Below are 17476 nucleotides of genomic sequence, written 5' to 3'. Positions count from 1 at the left end.
TGAGTGAGGAGAACTGGATGAAAGGAGAGCTGTACTCCTGCAGGGTCCTCCATCATGACCACAGCGAGACCCAGACTATCCAAAGGAGCCACTGTGAGGGACAGAGAGGCTGATCGAAGCCCTGGACAGGAGCTCTTAGTGGAGAGCAGGAGGAAAACACCTGCTGCTCTCATCAATATGAGTTTGAATGTCAGGAAGAGAAACTAAAGCTTTGTGTGACGCTGAACAACACTGCTGCAAAACGTTCATAAATAACTTCAACTCATGTGTGGAGCTCAGCAGCTGGATGTGAGTGAGATTAATCTGCTGTGTGCTCTAATAAAGCTTGCTCTGATACATTATACTGGAGAGTTTCTTTTTATTGTCACAACAAAGGAGATGCAAGTTCATTTTATCAAGTGACATTTTAAAAACCATAGTTATTATTTGCTATATTATATATATTTAATCTAAAATATAAATAAACATGTCAACTCAGAATTGTTCTGTTGCAAAGATCCAACAACAGTTTCTGATATAAAGTCATCAAGACAAAAGTTTAAATAAATATTAAAGATCTGAGTTGAAACGTTTATTTTAAAAAGTTATCTTCAAAAAAATATAATGTAGAAGTTAAGTTTTATTCTCTGTAGTGTCTTACTGAGCTAAATATGTTGCATTAAAATGACATCAGACATACTGTAGGTATCCTCCAACCAGTACCAGATAGAAAATACAGCAGACATGTCCATGATATGAAATGGGATAAACAGATTGTCCTGAACCTTTAATTAACCAAACCAGTATTCAATCAAATTGATGATTGATAAATGTTTTAATGTCCACCTGAAATAGTGTTTTTGTAATAATCTAGTAGGTTTTCTCTTGTTAAGGAACAGTTAAATTTGCTACACAACCATACTCTCATGAGCTGTAAAATAATTTCTGATTTCTGATTTCACCATTTGGGTGAAATAAAATGTCAGAGTTTTAATAGAAAGATGATGTGTAAATCAGTGTGGATCCATATGGTTTCAAACATTTGCCTTATTAAAAGAAAGGCATCCACTCAATCAAAAAACAAAAGTCTTTAGTCTATTCTTAGCAACAGTAGGAGGATTTGGGCCACTCTTTCTTTGAAAATGATTGCTGTATTTAACAAAGTTTGATAAATTCATTAAAAACAGATTTTGGTGCATCAAAGCCTGCTTTAGAGTAAAAGTCACTGGATAGATGTGGTTCTATTTAATGTGAAATTAGAGAAATTCAAAAAGCCTGGTTATTAAAAGACAAATACTTTTTGTTGTACCCAACTTTTCCATGCAAGAAACTTTTGTTCGGTCATAAATTTTCCCAAATTAAACATAAAAAGTCTCCATCTGCATCAAAGACCTGCGCTGGTGGACCAAATATCTGTCGTTCTTGAACTGCAGTCAGGTACCGCACAGAATCAGTCCAGGGGCCACATTTGGCCCTCAGGCCACACTTTGGACCCCCCGCTTTAAGGTGTTTCTAATTAAAAGTGTTGTATTGAACATTTGTATTAATGCTGATACTGTTTTCTTTCATACTGAAGAAGTTTAAAGTTATGCTGATGAGAGTCATGACACTTGTTGGTTCTGCTGGGTCGACTGACAGATCTGGGTCCTGTCACTCAAAGCCTGGACCCAGCCCTCTGCTCAGAGTACAGCTTCAGCTTCATGTCTGGAAATCAGGATGTTTTATATTTTATTCAGGAGGAAGAAATGTCAAATTTAGACAGATTTCTAATCTTTCATTTTACTAATGTTCTCTAAAAAAAACTTAAAGTTAAAGATTGATTCAATAAAAGTGCAGATTTATAATAATCACTGTCTTTGTATTTATTTTTGTGTTGCAACATTCATGTTCTTCATCTCATCTCATGTTGTTTTCACCCTCCTTTAGTTTCTAACATGTTTTAAAGGTAAAAGCCTCTAGGTACAAATATGGTGCAATAAAACTGTTCAGTGTTGATAAGGGCAAAACTTCAGAAAACATATTTATATTTATAAAAATTATTTAAACAATTTTATTTTTAAAATGATCTATAGTTAGAGGTTTTAAACATGTTTCTTCTTTAGATGTTCTGTGTTTTACTTGCTAACTTCTGTGATGTGTTCACTGAACCAGTTCCTACAAACTCTCTACACCTGCAGCCTTGAGTCAGACTGAAGGAGGTTTTTGTACGACTGTAAATCACTGTGTGAACACACCGCCGCCATGGTTACCCATACAGTAATAATCTCCAGCATCTTCAGTCTGAAGACCACTGATGGTTAAAGTGTAATCAGAACCAGATCTACTGCCTCTGAATCTAGATGGAGTTCCTGAGAACAAAGTTGAAGCTCTGTATATAAGAAGTTTGGGAGGCTGTCCAGGTTTCTGAAGGTACCAACTGAGATCAGCACCAATATTAGAACTTCCTGTGGCGCTGATGGTCACAGTTCCTCCAACGTTAACTGACTTTGATCTTTCAGACTGGGTCAGAAAATTGTTGGCAGATGATGCTGAAATGAGAAATGAACAATTTTAAATCTGAATGTTTAAGAAAAACATAAAAAATTTAAAGTTTGAATTCAAACAAAACTAAATCAATCAGAGTTAAAAGTCACTCTGACCCTGAGTGAGAAAACCCAACAGAACAATGAGAGGTACTGGAGACATCATCCTGATGCAGGTCTCAGTGTCAGAGCATAAACACACTTTGGACCTTCTGTAACCGAGGTACTTAAACTGTGAGGAGCAGTGATGCATTAAGATCATGCAAATCCACACCTGCTCTCATTTCAGTGTAAATGAGCCTGATGCATTTAGGTGTGACCAGTAAGTGAAGTGGAATAAGTGGCTGCTTTTGACTTCACAGCATAAACGTTTCACCAAGCTTCAGTTTTTGCAACCTTCATTCAAACTGGGAAAGTTTTTGTTTGCTGTGTTTTTCTACCAATCAAGATCACTGTATGAGTCCTCCACCACCATGGAGCTCAGACATTTAAATCTCTACCATCTTGAGAGGCAACACTCGATTTCAGAAAATATCTCTAATCAGAATCAGATTCTTTAAATGAAAACATTTATTTTTTAACATATTTATTTATTCATTTATGTATTACTTGATCAGATTATGTTACTTTCTGCTTGTATGTATATAGTAAGCCTAAATGTATCTATACGCCTGGCAGATTTAGATTTGAAATAATTTTTATCGAACCAAGAACTGTGGTTCTGATAGGAGCTGTTACACAGCAATCAAGCCCTTCTTATAATTGCTAACCAACGTTTTCAGGTTTCCACAAGTATTTAGATGATTTATCTTTGGTGATGAGCTACAAGTCTTTGAGGTCTGAAGGCCTCCTTCCCATCACTCTGATCTTTAGCCTCATGACTCATGTTGGGACTCTGGCAGGACCACCCCTAAATGTTAATATTCCTTTCAGTGAGGAGAAACATGTTGGTCAGATTAAAAGATGACTCTAAAGTTAAATCTGCCAGGGTTTGAATAATTTGGCCTTAACTGTAGACTGGAAGAAACCAACAATTCTTAGATACATTAAATAGCCAAAAGTATTCACTCCAAATAATCTGAATAATTAAAATCAGGTGTTTCAATCACTTCCATGGCCACAGATGTAAATGATCAAGCACCTATAGGCATTCAGACTGTTTCTAAAACATTTGTGTGGGTCGCTCTGAGGAGCTCAGTGAGTTCCAGCGTGGTACTGTGATAGGATGTCACCTGTTCAACAAGTCTAGTTATGAAGTTTCATCGCTCCTAAATATTCCACCGTCAACTATCAGTGGTTTTATAAGAAATTGGAAGCGATTGGGAACGACGGCAACTAAGCCACTAAGTGGTAGGTTATGTAAGTTGATGGAGCAGGGGCAGCAGATGCTGACTCATATGGTGTGCAGAGGTCGCTGACCTTCTGCAGTCACTCGCTACAGACCTCCAGACTTCATGTGGCCTTCAGATTGGCTCTAATAACTGTGTGTAGAGAGCTTCAGGGAATGGGTTTCCATGGCATCTAATCCATACATCACCAAGTGCAATGCAAAGCATCAGATGTTGTAGATGCAAAGGGTGGACCATCGTCACCTTGAAGCCCTATGGATTAACAATGGGATGTTAGTTTAGTTTATATTTGAGTCAAGGCAGGTGAGCGGATGCTGTTGGCAGTATAGTTTACATGTTGTTCCACTTTCAGCTTGATGTGAAAGATCCAGAAAGACTATGTGACATTAGTGCCTGGTGAGGTTTCTGTCAGCTCTGTATTCAGTGGTCTGTATCAGAGTCTCTTCCTCCTCTGCAGTTTCTGCTGTAAAATTATTAACACCTCGTTAACTTCTCCACATTTTGTCATGTTACAACAACAAAGTTCAGTTCAATATTTTTTATTCAACCAAGAACTGTGGTTCTTATTGGAGGACTTACACTGCAGTAGATTAACGTGGCGCCTTCAGGCATCTGAAAATTATTCCCAAGGCTGCAGCAGAGCTGTGGACGTCCACAATTCTCTTCCTAATGTTTCATCTGATTTCATTTGATTTTTCCATAACGTCACACAAGGATGCAGTGTCTTTGAGGCGTGTCTCCAATTAAATCAGATGTTGTGAATTAATATATTAGAAGCTTACAAATCCCGGACATCATCATCTGAAGCTTTGCCAAATTTAATAACGCCTTGTTCTCTTGGAGGACGAATAGACAGTTCGTAATAAAAAGAAAATAATTTAGAAAAGATATGGAAAAAAATGCTCCTTTTCATCATTCTTGTATTTAGCAAATATAAATAGTTTTTGTTATTCTCACTGACCTTAGGTAAAAAAAAAGGTCATGTATCCTCTTATACTGGGTATGTAAATATCTGGTTTCAGCTATATCTGGTGTTTGATGGTGCTGTAGATCGGTGCAATCTTCTTTTCTCAGATTTAAGACAACCTTTCTCAAAAATGCAAAAACCTCTGGTTTGATTTAGACTCAACTCTCCTACGTGGGATTAGTTTATCAGAGTTCATAGAGGAGGTGGAATCAGATCTCACTGACAGGTGATGCTTCATTTTTATCAGACATTCATATGAGAAAGAACAATTATTTCATTTGTTTGCATTGTTATAATTTCCCTGAAAGAGACAACTTAAGACTCCAACGTCTGACCAACAGCGCCCTCTAGTGAGATAAGTCAATATTAAGTACTAAATGGATGCCGAAAGGACAAAATAATGCCTTTCTGAGCATCAGTATTTGCAAAAAGACTCAAATCAACTCTAAACACAATTATTGGAGAGACACAATCCGGATTTTTGCAACATAGACACATTTCCAACAATATACGCCTTGTTCTTGATATTCTGGACTATTTAGAATGAATTACTGATAATAGCTTCATAATCTAGGACTTTTACAAAGCGTTTGATTCACAACTTTATCTTCAGCTGTCTTCATAAATTTGGCTTTGGTCTTTTCTTCTGCAATTTGATTAAAGTATTATATAATAATGCTAATTGCTCTGTTAAATAAAAAAATGGTACACCCCCTGGATTTAATCTTAATTGAGGAATTAGGCAGGATTTCCCAGTTTCCCCTTATCTCTTCCTTTTAGCCACTCAAATCCTTGCTGATTACATTTCTATGAATGAACTAAAGGGTATTTCTGTTTTTGGTAAAGAAATCTGAATTAGTCAATTAGCTGACGATATTACTCTTTTTTTTATGAGACAGCAGTCAAGTTTCACCTGCTTTAAAATTAATCCAAACTTTCTCTGATGTATCAGGATTTCACCTGAATTTAAAAAAATGTGAACTCTTTCCAGTTAAAGACTGTGCTTTTAATTCTATATGTAATATTCCTGTTAAAGAAAGTATCACATATTTAGGCGTAATTATCTCCAAGAACATCTATGAAAGATGTTTATTAAATGTTGCTCCCTTAATTGATAAAACCTAAAAACGTTTTAATCTATCTAAGTTTTAGAGGACGGGTATTGTTATCTAAGGCTGATGGGATATCACAGCTTGCTTATTCTGCACTCTCCCTGTATTTAGACAGTCAAACCTTTAAATGTATTGACCAAATATTATTTAACTTCTTGTATCATATGATACAGTGTAAGCAAATTTCTGATTTCTACATGCTACTTGCCCAAACTTGCACATGTACACAGTCCAAAAAAAAAAAAGTCAGTCAGTCAGTCAGTCAGTCAGTCAGTCAGTCAGTGAGCAAAAAGGGAATATCAACTAACAAGGCTGGACAACTGCTGATGTGTATTTTACCACTATACTCTGTGAGGAAGATGATAGAACAACCTCCAAAATCATTTCTATTTGATGTAAATGGCCTAAAATAGAAGAACGAAGTCACAGTTCCAACTGGATCTCATTTACAGTGAGCCTTTGTTCCAGTTAAGACTGAATGAATTAAATAAATTCCTTATCTGGTTCTTACATGAGAGTTCATTAATCTGTTTCAGAGTCTCTTCCTCCTCAGCAGCTGCGGTTTCTGCTCTAACAGCTCAGTGTGTTTGCAGTCTGACTGAAGGAGGTTTCTGTACAGCTACAAATAACTGTGTGAACACTGGGCCACTGTGGACACTCTGACAGTAATAAACTGCTGCATCTTCAGCCTGAACTCCAGTGATGGTCAAAGTGAAGACAGAGCTGCTTCCACTGCCACTAAACCGATCTGGTGTTCCTGACTCAAGATTATTCACCTGATATATCAGGAGCTTTGGAGGCTGTCCTGGTTTCTGCTGATACCAGGACATACAAGGACTGCCAGAACATGTTCCAACAGCAGGACTTGTTGTACACTTGATGTTGACAGTGGATCCTGGTGTAAATGTCATCAGTGGAAGCTGAGTCACAGTCACCTGAGCGCTGCATCCTGCAGACAAAAACAAATCCTCCATTAATCAGCAGAAAGAAATGAGAGAAAAGGCAGCACATCATGTTAGAAATGTTGCTGAGGGAATGAACCTGTAAAACAGCAGCAGGTCAGCAGCGTCCAGATCAGGATGGTGATGAGAGTCATGGTGCTTGTTGGTTCTGCTGGGTTGACTGACAGATCTGAGTCCTGCAGTGTTGAACTCACAGGACTATAAACCTTCTCAGTTCCCTGGAGGATCAGCTGACCATGCAAAGCCTCGTCTCTATGGAAATGATTTCTCTGCTCTCAGCACACTGAAGACAAGCAGAGACACAACATCAACACAGATAGTTTTAGGATTTAAACCACTGATGATCTGATTGAAATAGAAGAAGATAAAATAGAGACAAGATGAAGGATTTTCAGTATTTGGATTTAATCATTTTTCTCTTGAAGGTACATGTATAATTCTCCTCTTTTACTAAAACTCACAGCTGAAGATATTATAGATCACTAAAAGTTGCTCTTTTTAAGATTTTATGAATTAAACTATTTTGGAAAACTATAACAATAGAAAATAATAGAAGCTAAATTATTAAAGAATGTTATAATATTTCACCAAAGGAAAAATAACTTTTGTTTCTCATTGGTGATAAAACAAAGAAATCATCCTAAATTAAGAAGAAATTTAAAGCTGAATGAATGTTGGATGATTTGTAGATTAATTAAAGTATAAATTGTAATTTTCTTGCTCTGAAAAGCAACATTTCAGCAGAAAGATGTTTGCTGACAGTGCAGGAGGTTTTTGTACGGCCTCTTAATGAGTTTGTATCACTGTGGTACACTTTTGGTGGAGGAACCAAACTCATCGTTGACTGTAAGTACCAGAAAGCTTTACTTTGTTATAAAATTTATTGTATTTATATATTTTAATTTGAGGAATTTATTTGATGGCAATGTTTGTACACTTTACATTATTTAAATAACGAGTAAATCTCAAGAAGTCAGTGTTTCTTCAGGATTGTAAATGGTTCAAATCATTAAACTAGTTAAACTTATCTGGTGTAGCAATAAAAAGTAGAGTTCAACATTATATTATTATGACTTTAGATACTTTAAGTTTTAATTCTTTCTTACAACCAAACAGAATATTTACTTGTATGTATTTTCAGTGTTGTCTTTATTAAGTCATTTGCACGTCTTATTTAAACATACAGTATGTTTGTGATCATTTATTAATAGTGAACCTTTGATCTGAATTCCTGTTAAACGGAGCTGATATTTTCTGAGTAAACTCAGATCAGCTTTGTGTTCATGGTTCATTTGTTCTCTGTGTGGTTTAAAGGAAGTGAAAGAAACAGATGTCAACGTTTGAACTGTTTCCACATGAGTGTTTCAGCTCTCAGTTTATTCATCAGAAAATCATCACAAGGATTCATTATTAAAAGTCACGTATTATGAGAGACATTTGAAGATGTCTTCAGTGATCATGAAGAATGAAGCTTTGAAGGTGTTTTCAGCAGCTTTCATTCTCATTGCTCCATCTTTTCTCCCCCCTCTCTCCTCCAGTGGGTGTGGTGCCGCCCACCCTGACCGTCCTCCCCCCCTCCAAAGAGGAGGAGCAGCACAGCAGTGTCACACTGGTGTGTCTGGCCAGCGGGGGCTTCCCCTCCACCTGGAAGCTGGGATGGAAGGTGGGGGGCAGCAACAGCTCCTCAGGGGTGTCTAACAGCCTGGAGGTCCTGGGGAAGGACGGCCTCTACAGCTGGAGCAGCACCCTGAGCCTCCCTGCAGACCAGTGGAGGAAGGCGGGCTCAGTGAGCTGTGAGGCCAATCAGAGTGGACAGGATCCTGTCACTCAAAGTCTGGACCCCGCCCACTGCTCAGAGTAGAGCTTCAGCTTCATGTCTGGAAACCAGGATGTTTTATATTTTATTCAGGAAGAAAACTTTTCAAGTTTAGACAGATTTATTTTACTATCACCTTTGTCCTGTTTGACAGCTTCAAGTTAATGTGTAAAATTCACCTTTAATAAAACTACAGATTTAAACACCTCATTGTCTGTCATTTCTGTATTCCTCCATCCTGTTTCAGATTTTTATCAGATTTTTATTGAACGTTGCATGAATATACAACTTTGAGATTGTTTTTTTGGGGACTTAAGTTACAGTTGTACCAGAGCAGGTGTGGCTGCAGCACAGAGGGAGTTGAACCTCCTATTGAGGGAATCGAGAGAGAGACACCGCTCTGCTATTTAGCTAAACTTCTCTTCCATGGACAATAGGAGGCTGTGAGGCTTGTTGTGATTATGAATATGAATATACTATTGAATATTTAATATTAATACTTTAATATTTTATTAAATAATATTTCAGTCTGTTAAGGGTTGTCCTGTGAATACCAGCCCAGTAGACGATGGTATTAGGACAAAATAGAAAGTGATGAGCCAAGCTCTGACATAATTGAACAGCATAAACTCTATAAGCACACAGAATGAATTCACACAATTTCTTAAAATACAAGAATTTATTAACAAAAATAAGTCAACTCAAAGTCAAACATATATCAACAAACTCTTTACTATGCTAAAACAATCCAACTAAACTACCAAGCAGACTGAAAGAATAAGGATAACTAATGGGCTATGTACAATATAAACAAGTTGATGACCAAAAGAGTGATGCAATATTATCATGCAATGTTGTTTATGTTTGAGAACCAAGGATTATCTTGAAGAATCTGGAAATGAAGTTAAGTTAGTCTTAGAATTAAATTAAGCAATAATTGGTATACCTTCAAACAACCATTCACAGTGCAAGATCAGATAAAACATTATTTCATAAAATAATATTTAAAAGAATGATTTGCTGAATAAAACCAATCTTCTGGATGACCAATTTTCAACGGTGTTTAATTAGCTGCCTTTATTTATTAAAATAATATTTAAAGAAATATGATTAAGGAAATAATAAAATAATGTTTATGGAAATACCTTCATATGTGAAGAAATCTATTATTTTGTGTGTCTGAATTGTTATAATTTCCAGGAAATTATCTAATCAGCTCCACAGTCTGGTGAAATATCTGTTCACTGAGCTACAAAATTACAGTGTTGTAATTAAAAGATGGAGTCTGAGATGTTCCCTTCAAGGAAGCCTAAAACTGTTGAAGTTGTTGATGTTTTATCCTAAATGATGTTTGATATATTTACGGACTGAACAAAGCTCTTAAAGTCTGAGGTTCATTGATCTGTTTCAGAGTCTCTTCCTCCTCAGCAGCTGCAGTTTCTGCTCTAACAGCTCAGTGTGTTTGCAGTCTGACTGAAGGAGGTTTTTGTACAGCTACAAATCACTGTGTGAACACTGGGCCACTGTGGAAACTCTGACAGTAATAAACTGCTGCATCTTCAGCCTGAACTCCAGTGATGGTCAAAGTGAAGACAGAGCTGCTTCCACTGCCACTAAACCGATCTGGTGTTCCTGACTGAAGTTTTTTCACATATTTAATCAAGAGCTTTGGAGGCTGTCCTGGTTTCTGCTGATACCAGGACATACAAGGACTGCCAGAACATGTTCCAACAGCAGGACTTGTTGTACACTTGATGTTGACAGTGGATCCTGGTGTAAATGTCATCAGTGGAAGCTGAGTCACAGTCACCTGAGCGCTGCATCCTGCAGACAAAAACAAATCCTCCATTAATCAGCAGAAAGAAATGAGAGAAAAGGCAGCACATCATGTTAGAAATGTTGCTGAGGGAATGAACCTGTAAAACAGCAGCAGGTCAGCAGCGTCCAGATCAGGATGGTGATGAGAGTCATGGTGCTTGTTGGTTCTGCTGGGTTGACTGACAGATCTGAGTCCTGCAGTGTTGAACTCACAGGACTATAAACCTTCTCAGTTCCCTGGAGGATCAGCTGACCATGCAAAGCCTCGTCTCTATGGAAATGATTTCTCTGCTCTCAGCACACTGAAGACAAGCAGAGACACAACATCAACACAGATAGTTTTAGGATTTAAACCACTGATGATCTGATTGAAATAGAAGAAGATAAAATAGAGACAAGATGAAGGATTTTCAGTATTTGGATTTAATCATTTTTCTCTTGAAGGTACATGTATAATTCTCCTCTTTTACTAAAACTCAGAGCTCAAGATATTATAGATCACTAAAAGTTGCTCTTTTTAAGATTTTATTAACTAAATTATTTTGGAAAATTATAATAATAGAAAAATAATAGAAGCTAAATTATTAAAGAATGTTATAATATTTCACCAAAGGAAAAATAACTTTTGTTTCTCATTGGTGATAAAGCAAAGAAATCATCCTAAATTAAGAAGAAATTTAAAGCTGAATGAATGTTGGATGATTTGTAGATGAATTAAAGAATAAATTGTAATTTTCTTGCTCTGAAAAGCAACATTTCAGCAGAAAGATGTTTGCTGACAGTGCAGGAGGTTTTTGTACGGCCTCTTAATGAGTTTGTATCACTGTGGTACACTTTTGGTGGAGGAACCAAACTCATCGTTGACTGTAAGTACCAGAAAGCTTTACTTTGTTATAAAATTTATTGTATTTATATATTTTAATTTGAGGAATATATTTGATGGCAATGTTTGTACACTTTACATTATTTAAATAACGAGTAAATCTCAAGAAGTCAGTGTTTCTTCAGGATTGTAAATGGTTCAAATCATTAAACTAGTTAAACTTATCTGGTGTAGCAATAAAAAGTAGAGTTCAACATTATATTATTATGACTTTAGATTCTTTAAGTTTTAATTATTTCTTACAACCAAACAGAATATTTACTTGTATGTATTTTCAGTGTTGTCTTTATTAAGTCATTTGCACGTCTTATTTAAACATACAGTATGTTTGTGATCATTTATTAATAGTGAACCTTTGACCTGAATTCCTGTTAAACGGAGCTGATATTTTCTGAGTAAACTCAGATCAGCTTTGTGTTCATGGTTCATTTGTTCTCTGTGTGGTTTAAAGGAAGTGAAAGAAACAGATGTCAACGTTTGAACTGTTTCCACATGAGTGTTTCAGCTCTCAGTTTATTCATCAGAAAATCATCACAAGGATTCATTATTAAAAGTCACGTATTATGAGAGACATTTGAAGATGTCCTCAGTGATCATGAAGAATGAAGCTTTGAAGGTGTTTTCAGCAGCTTTCATTCTCATTGCTCCATCTTTTCTCCCCCCTCTCTCCTCCAGTGGGTGTGGTGCCGCCCACCCTGACCGTCCTCCCCCCCTCCAAAGAGGAGGAGCAGCACAGCAGTGTCACACTGGTGTGTCTGGCCAGCGGGGGCTTCCCCTCCACCTGGAAGCTGGGATGGAAGGTGGGGGGCAGCAACAGCTCCTCAGGGGTGTCTAACAGCCTGGAGGTCCTGGGGAAGGACGGCCTCTACAGCTGGAGCAGCACCCTGAGCCTCCCTGCAGACCAGTGGAGGAAGGCGGGCTCAGTGAGCTGTGAGGCCAATCAGAGTGGACAGAATCCTGTCACTCAAAGTCTGGACCCCGCCCACTGCTCAGAGTAGAGCTTCAGCTTCATGTCTGGAAACCAGGATGTTTTATATTTTATTCAGGAAGAAAACTTTTCAAGTTTAGACAGATTTATTTTACTATCACCTCTGTCCTGTTTGACAGCTTCAAGTTAATGTGTAAAATTCACCTTTAATAAAACTACAGATTTAAACACCTCATTGTCTGTCATTTCTGTATTCCTCCATCCTGTTTCAGATTTTTATCAGATTTTTTTTGAACATTGCATGAATATACAACTTTGAGATTGTTTTTTGGGGACTTAAGTTACAGTTGTACCAGAGCAGGTGTGGCTGCAGCACAGAGGGAGTTGAACCTCCTATTGAGGGAATCGAGAGAGAGACACCGCTCTGCTATTTAGCTAAACTTCTCTTCCATGGACAATAGGAGGCTGTGAGGCTTGTTGTGATTATGAATATAAATAAATAAATTAATTAATATTAATACTGTAATGTTCTCTCTGTCTAAGCGTTGTAACTTCTATCAAGGATGACTCTCGGTAAAGATTGAACGATTTATTCAAATAGCTGTGGTCGGCCACAGCCACGCTGTACAAAAACCAGTCAAGGGGGGGGGAGTGAAAAAACCCCATCTCCCCTTTTCTCCCCTCCGCTCCCCCTCCCTGCTGTAAACTGTCGTGAACATCCAAACTACAGAGCTGCTGCAACAATGTATTCTGTAAACTGCTCTGGAACAATGTAACTACAGAACATGCTACAACACTTTAATATTTTATTAAATAATATTTCAGTCTGTTAAGGGTTGTCCTGTGAATACCAGCCCAGTAAGGCGATGGTATTAGGACAAAATAGAAAGTGATGAGCCAAGCTCTGACATTATTGAACAGCATAAACTCTATAAGCACACAGAATGAATTCACACAATTTCTTAAAATACAAGAATTTATTAACAGAAATAAGTCAACTCAAAGTCAAACATATATCAACAAACTCTACTATGCTAAAACAATCCAACTAAACTACCAAGCAGCATTAAAGAATAATGAAGACTAATGGGCTATGTACAATATAAACAAGTTGATTAAAGATGGTTGAAAACCATGACCAAAAGATTGATGCAATATTATCATGCAATGTTATTTATGTTTGAGAACCAAGGATTATCTTGAAGAACCTGGAAGTGAAGTTAAGTTAGTCTTGGAACTAAATTAAGCAATAATTGGTATACCTTCAAACAACCATTCACAGTGCAAGATCAGATAAAACATTATTTAATAAAATAATATTTTAAAGAATGATCTGCTGGATAAAAACCAACCAATTCTCAATGGTGTTTAATTAGCTACCTTTATTTATAAAAATAATATTTAAGGAAATATTTTTAATAAGAACCAAATCTTTCTGAAGAAATTAGGCTTAATGGTGTTTACTTAGTTATCAAGTTTAGAAAAATAATATTTAGGGAAATATTATTTCCTAGATTGAAAACTAACAACCTTTATGAGTAAATGATCTTTAGCAGGCAAGCACTTGTTCTTAGCTTTTAGCGGTTAAAGCTAACAAAAGAAGCTTATAGCTTATCATCAGAATCAAACACAAACCTTTAAAAATACCACTAATAAAAGGTTTAAAATGTATAATGCGTTATGGCCGATCTTCTTTGTTTAAAATCACCCTTTAAATAAAGTTTGTCTTTACTTTAAAAACACAAAAACAGACACTGCATGTTACAGCTGTAACCACGGTGATGCGGTCCCGTTGTCTTTCCTTCAGACCAGGAAAAACTGCTCCACTCGTCGTTGTAGAGACAGGGTCTCTGCTGGGAACTCTCTGGAACACAGTTTGCTTCTGTAGACCTCAGAGAAAAAGTCAAGCAACGTTTGAACCTTAATTACCTCCATTCATGAATGAATACTGAATACACAAACAGCGATTCATTCCTACTTAACTTAGTGCATATGATCGCATGATCGTAGGATCATATTATTCCTGTTCCTGGCTGTGCTGGAAGTAGGTTAATGCGATTTATTTTGAAAGTTCCAGAAAAGTTCTTACTGGCCTTTCATGTTGTAACCCATGGCTGTGGTCCCAACAGCCTGAATGAAAAACATAACAAACATGAACTTGGAAAGGAAACTTTTGGTCTCCACAGATGACTTGGTTAAAGCTAATGAACTTAATGACTTTTTCCTCAGGTTTGAAACCTGGAACTTCTCCACAGCTGGTGTGGAGGCCCTGAATTTCACCAGAACCACTGACTCAGTGATGGGACATTTATTGGAGCCAGGCTGGTGCAGGAAACATTCAGTCTATGTAATGAGAAATCCACAGGGCAGGATGGCTTACCAGCTCTTGTGCTCAAGACCTGCTCCTTAAAATGATCCTCTACCTGGTGTCCTATCTTTCAGTAATCATACTGTTCACTGTAAGTTTCACCATTTCATCATATTTGAAACAAACGTTTTCATCTTTTTTATTACAATGTAATTTAACGTAACTATTTTTGGAGTTTTTGGAGTATTATTTTCTATTTTTGTGACTTTGGCTTGTAGGCCACATCTTGCATTTTTTGACACACAGTACAAATATTTGATTATGTTTGTTGTATTATTTTACATTGTTTATTAGATGAGAACATTAAAATTAAACTCATACAGTATTTTTATTCATATAGTGATATATTCTCTTCAGAAATGAGGAGAATCCTAATTTTAATTAATTAAAATCTGTTGTGGGTGTGTATTAAAAAACTAAATAAAATAACTTTACTCCGAGCAGTTTAGGTTCGTTAGTTTGTTGCATTAAAGAGGAAGTGAAAAAGACAGATGGAAAAATCTTTAAATATGTTCAGCCATTTTGTTTTTCATCAGCCAATTCTTTATAGAACCAATATATTTACAGTTAAAGGTTGTTTTATTCACATTTGTGTAAAACTGACATTATGTTGCTCCTTTATTGTGGTTCCAACTAACTCCTGAGGAGTCGAGCACTAATGTGTTTTTGGCTGGAAGCTCCAGAAGATTCTAACATAAAATAAAAACCTTACACTGAAGTAAAAATGTTTTATGGATTTATAAATCCAAACTGGGCTGCATGGTGGCGCAGTTGGTAGCACTGTTGCCTTGCAGCAAGAAGGTCCTGGGTTCAATTCCCAACCTGGGGTCTTTCTGCATGGAGTTTGCATGCGTGGGTTCTCACCGGGTACTCCGGCTTCCTCCCACAGTCCAAAGACATGCCTGTTAGGTTAATTGGTCACTCTAAATTGACCTTAGGTGTATGAATGAGTGTGTGCTTGGTTGTTTGTGTGTTGCCCTGCGATGGACTGGCGACCTGTCCAGGGTGTACCCCGCCTCTTGCCCATAGACTGCTGGAGATAGGCACCAGCTCCCCCGTGACCCACTATGGAATAAGCGGTAGAAAATGACTGACTGACTAAATCCAAACTTCAAAGTCTGTCTCCTCAGCATTAATATAGAATCATTTACCTTAATATGGGAGGAAACTTGTGCCATCAGAGACTGAATTGGAATTGCTCAGACTGAATTTGTATTTGTATAATTTGAAGTTAAATGCATTGGTTTGAAAATCAATTTTACTAAAATGAAACTGAATTTTATGGTTTGAAACTGAATTCATTTGCTTTTAAAATGTATTTTGTTGTATTAAAAATACAGTTTGACTACTTTCACTTTGGTCTGTAATTCAATTTCAGTTCCAAAATTCAGTTTTTTATGTAACACATCCGGGTCCTTGAGGATATCCACATATTAATCAAACACAGATTCATCGATTTACGTTTCACATCAGGTTAAACTTCCTTTACGGCATGTTGAGCTGGAGCAGTGCAGCATACATGAGCTTAGCGGACGTCAATCACCAAGTCAAATGAACATCTACAAGAAGTCATGTAAACAAATGATGGTCAAACAGCAACACTTATGCTACCTGTAGCTATTAGCTAAACATGCCAGATTAGCATAGTGTGACGCCGATGTTACGTCGGTCTGCGTTTCTCTTGTACCTCAGCGTAACTTCTGTTGCCTAGCAACCGTGTTAGCGTGAAGCGCAGAGCTGTGAAGCCAAACAAATGAAGCCTGAAGGTTAATAACGCTGTTTCTACTGTAAATTACTACACGGTTTTTATTTACCCTTTTACATATTGCTGATGGCTTATAATGCTGTTTTGTTTTAAAATGTTATTGTTTTATGATTTTGTTCATTATTCAGCCATTTAAAATGTTGAAAATGTTTTTTGTGTTCATAGATATAAAAATCTAACACTAGATAAAAATACATTGATGACAAATACCATTTGTTTAATTTATTTGTAAAGCTTTAAATAACTTAAATACTAACATATTAACTTTAGGAACAAAGTTTAAATCAGTTTATTTGCAGAGCATACTAATAATAATAATAATAATTATAATAAATAAACCAAACATTAATATTAGATTTCATCTGACTGAATTATATCTGTTTAACTTTGTCAGAGTTAGACAAACTTGATAAACTCAGAGAAGGTATGCAATGAAGACACAAGAGAGTCAAAGTTATCTGGGGGCGGCCAGGGAGAGACAGACCATTCTCTCAGACGAGCTGTCCTGTGTCACAGCCTTTTATTAAACTTCCATCCTTTGGGGAAACCCAGCGGGATTTTGAAAACGATGTGCGGTGAGTCAGCTGCTCTCTCGGGTTTAGCAGACCTCAACCACCCGGTCAGCTGACAGCTGGCGAGGCGAGCGGCTGCTGGGCAGCGGATGAAAACATCGACGCATTTGTGCAATTAAGCAATATCTTGATAAACTGATCAGATATTTTAGGTTTAAACAACTACATTCTCATCTAAAAACATTGTAAAAGTTCAGTTGTTTCACAGAATGCGCAATATAATTTTATTCACAACTTTTCTCTCTCCTCCGGCCTTTGCTACTTCCGTTTGAACAATCTACTTCGACCCGCAATGAATCATGGGATAGGGTGGGCCACGGAGGATACACTGGACCCATCCTTCAAATCTGGGGAAAAGGAGGACGCATTTGTTGGAACCTTGGAGATTGGAAAGCATTCGTCGCCTCATCCAGGACGTTATTGGCCTACAAATGC

At 37.1% G+C, this 17476-nt stretch overlaps 2 protein-coding genes and 2 gene segments (V, D, J or C); 2 read left to right on the top strand and 2 right to left on the bottom strand.

Moving 5' to 3' along the window:
- The window catches only part of igl4v8 (immunoglobulin light 4 variable 8), a 55892-nt gene extending 48576 nt beyond the window's left edge, over nucleotides 1–7316 (bottom strand). Inside the window, exons 1-2 of the mRNA XM_047345865.1 lie at nucleotides 6971–7316; nucleotides 6569–6878 (exon numbers count right to left, since the gene is read on the bottom strand). Coding sequence (XP_047201821.1) covers nucleotides 6569–6878; nucleotides 6971–7025 — 365 coding nt within the window. The 5' untranslated portion in view covers nucleotides 7026–7316. The remainder of the gene's footprint in view (nucleotides 1–6568; nucleotides 6879–6970) is intronic.
- tspan37 (tetraspanin 37) overlaps nucleotides 1–8913 on the top strand; it is a 55472-nt gene extending 46559 nt beyond the window's left edge. Inside the window, exons 4-6 of one of the 3 annotated variants that reach the window (XM_047345864.1) lie at nucleotides 1966–1973; nucleotides 7704–7737; nucleotides 8430–8913. In XM_047345864.1, coding sequence (XP_047201820.1) covers nucleotides 1966–1973; nucleotides 7704–7737; nucleotides 8430–8752 — 365 coding nt within the window. In that variant the 3' untranslated portion in view covers nucleotides 8753–8913. Of the gene's footprint in view, nucleotides 1–1965; nucleotides 1974–7699; nucleotides 7738–8429 lie in introns of all 3 variants that reach the window. The other 2 variants (XM_047345863.1, XM_047345862.1) reach the window with 2 other exon arrangements.
- An 815-nt stretch (nucleotides 8914–9728) lies between these two features.
- Nucleotides 9729–10969, bottom strand: LOC124855784. The segment is given in 2 exon segments: nucleotides 9729–10531; nucleotides 10624–10969. Coding segments are annotated over 2 exon segments (378 nt in total).
- On the top strand, nucleotides 10677–12566 carry LOC124855655. The segment is given in 4 exon segments: nucleotides 10677–10689; nucleotides 10940–10969; nucleotides 11287–11391; nucleotides 12084–12566. Coding segments are annotated over 4 exon segments (471 nt in total).
- The last annotated feature ends 4910 nt before the right edge of the window (nucleotides 12567–17476 follow it).

The sequence above is a fragment of the Girardinichthys multiradiatus genome, chromosome 19, assembly GCF_021462225.1.
Source record: "Girardinichthys multiradiatus isolate DD_20200921_A chromosome 19, DD_fGirMul_XY1, whole genome shotgun sequence".
NCBI lineage: Eukaryota > Metazoa > Chordata > Actinopteri > Cyprinodontiformes > Goodeidae > Girardinichthys > Girardinichthys multiradiatus.
The sequence above is the reverse complement of the archived record's forward strand: the minus strand, read 5'-3'. Positions and strand labels throughout refer to the sequence as shown.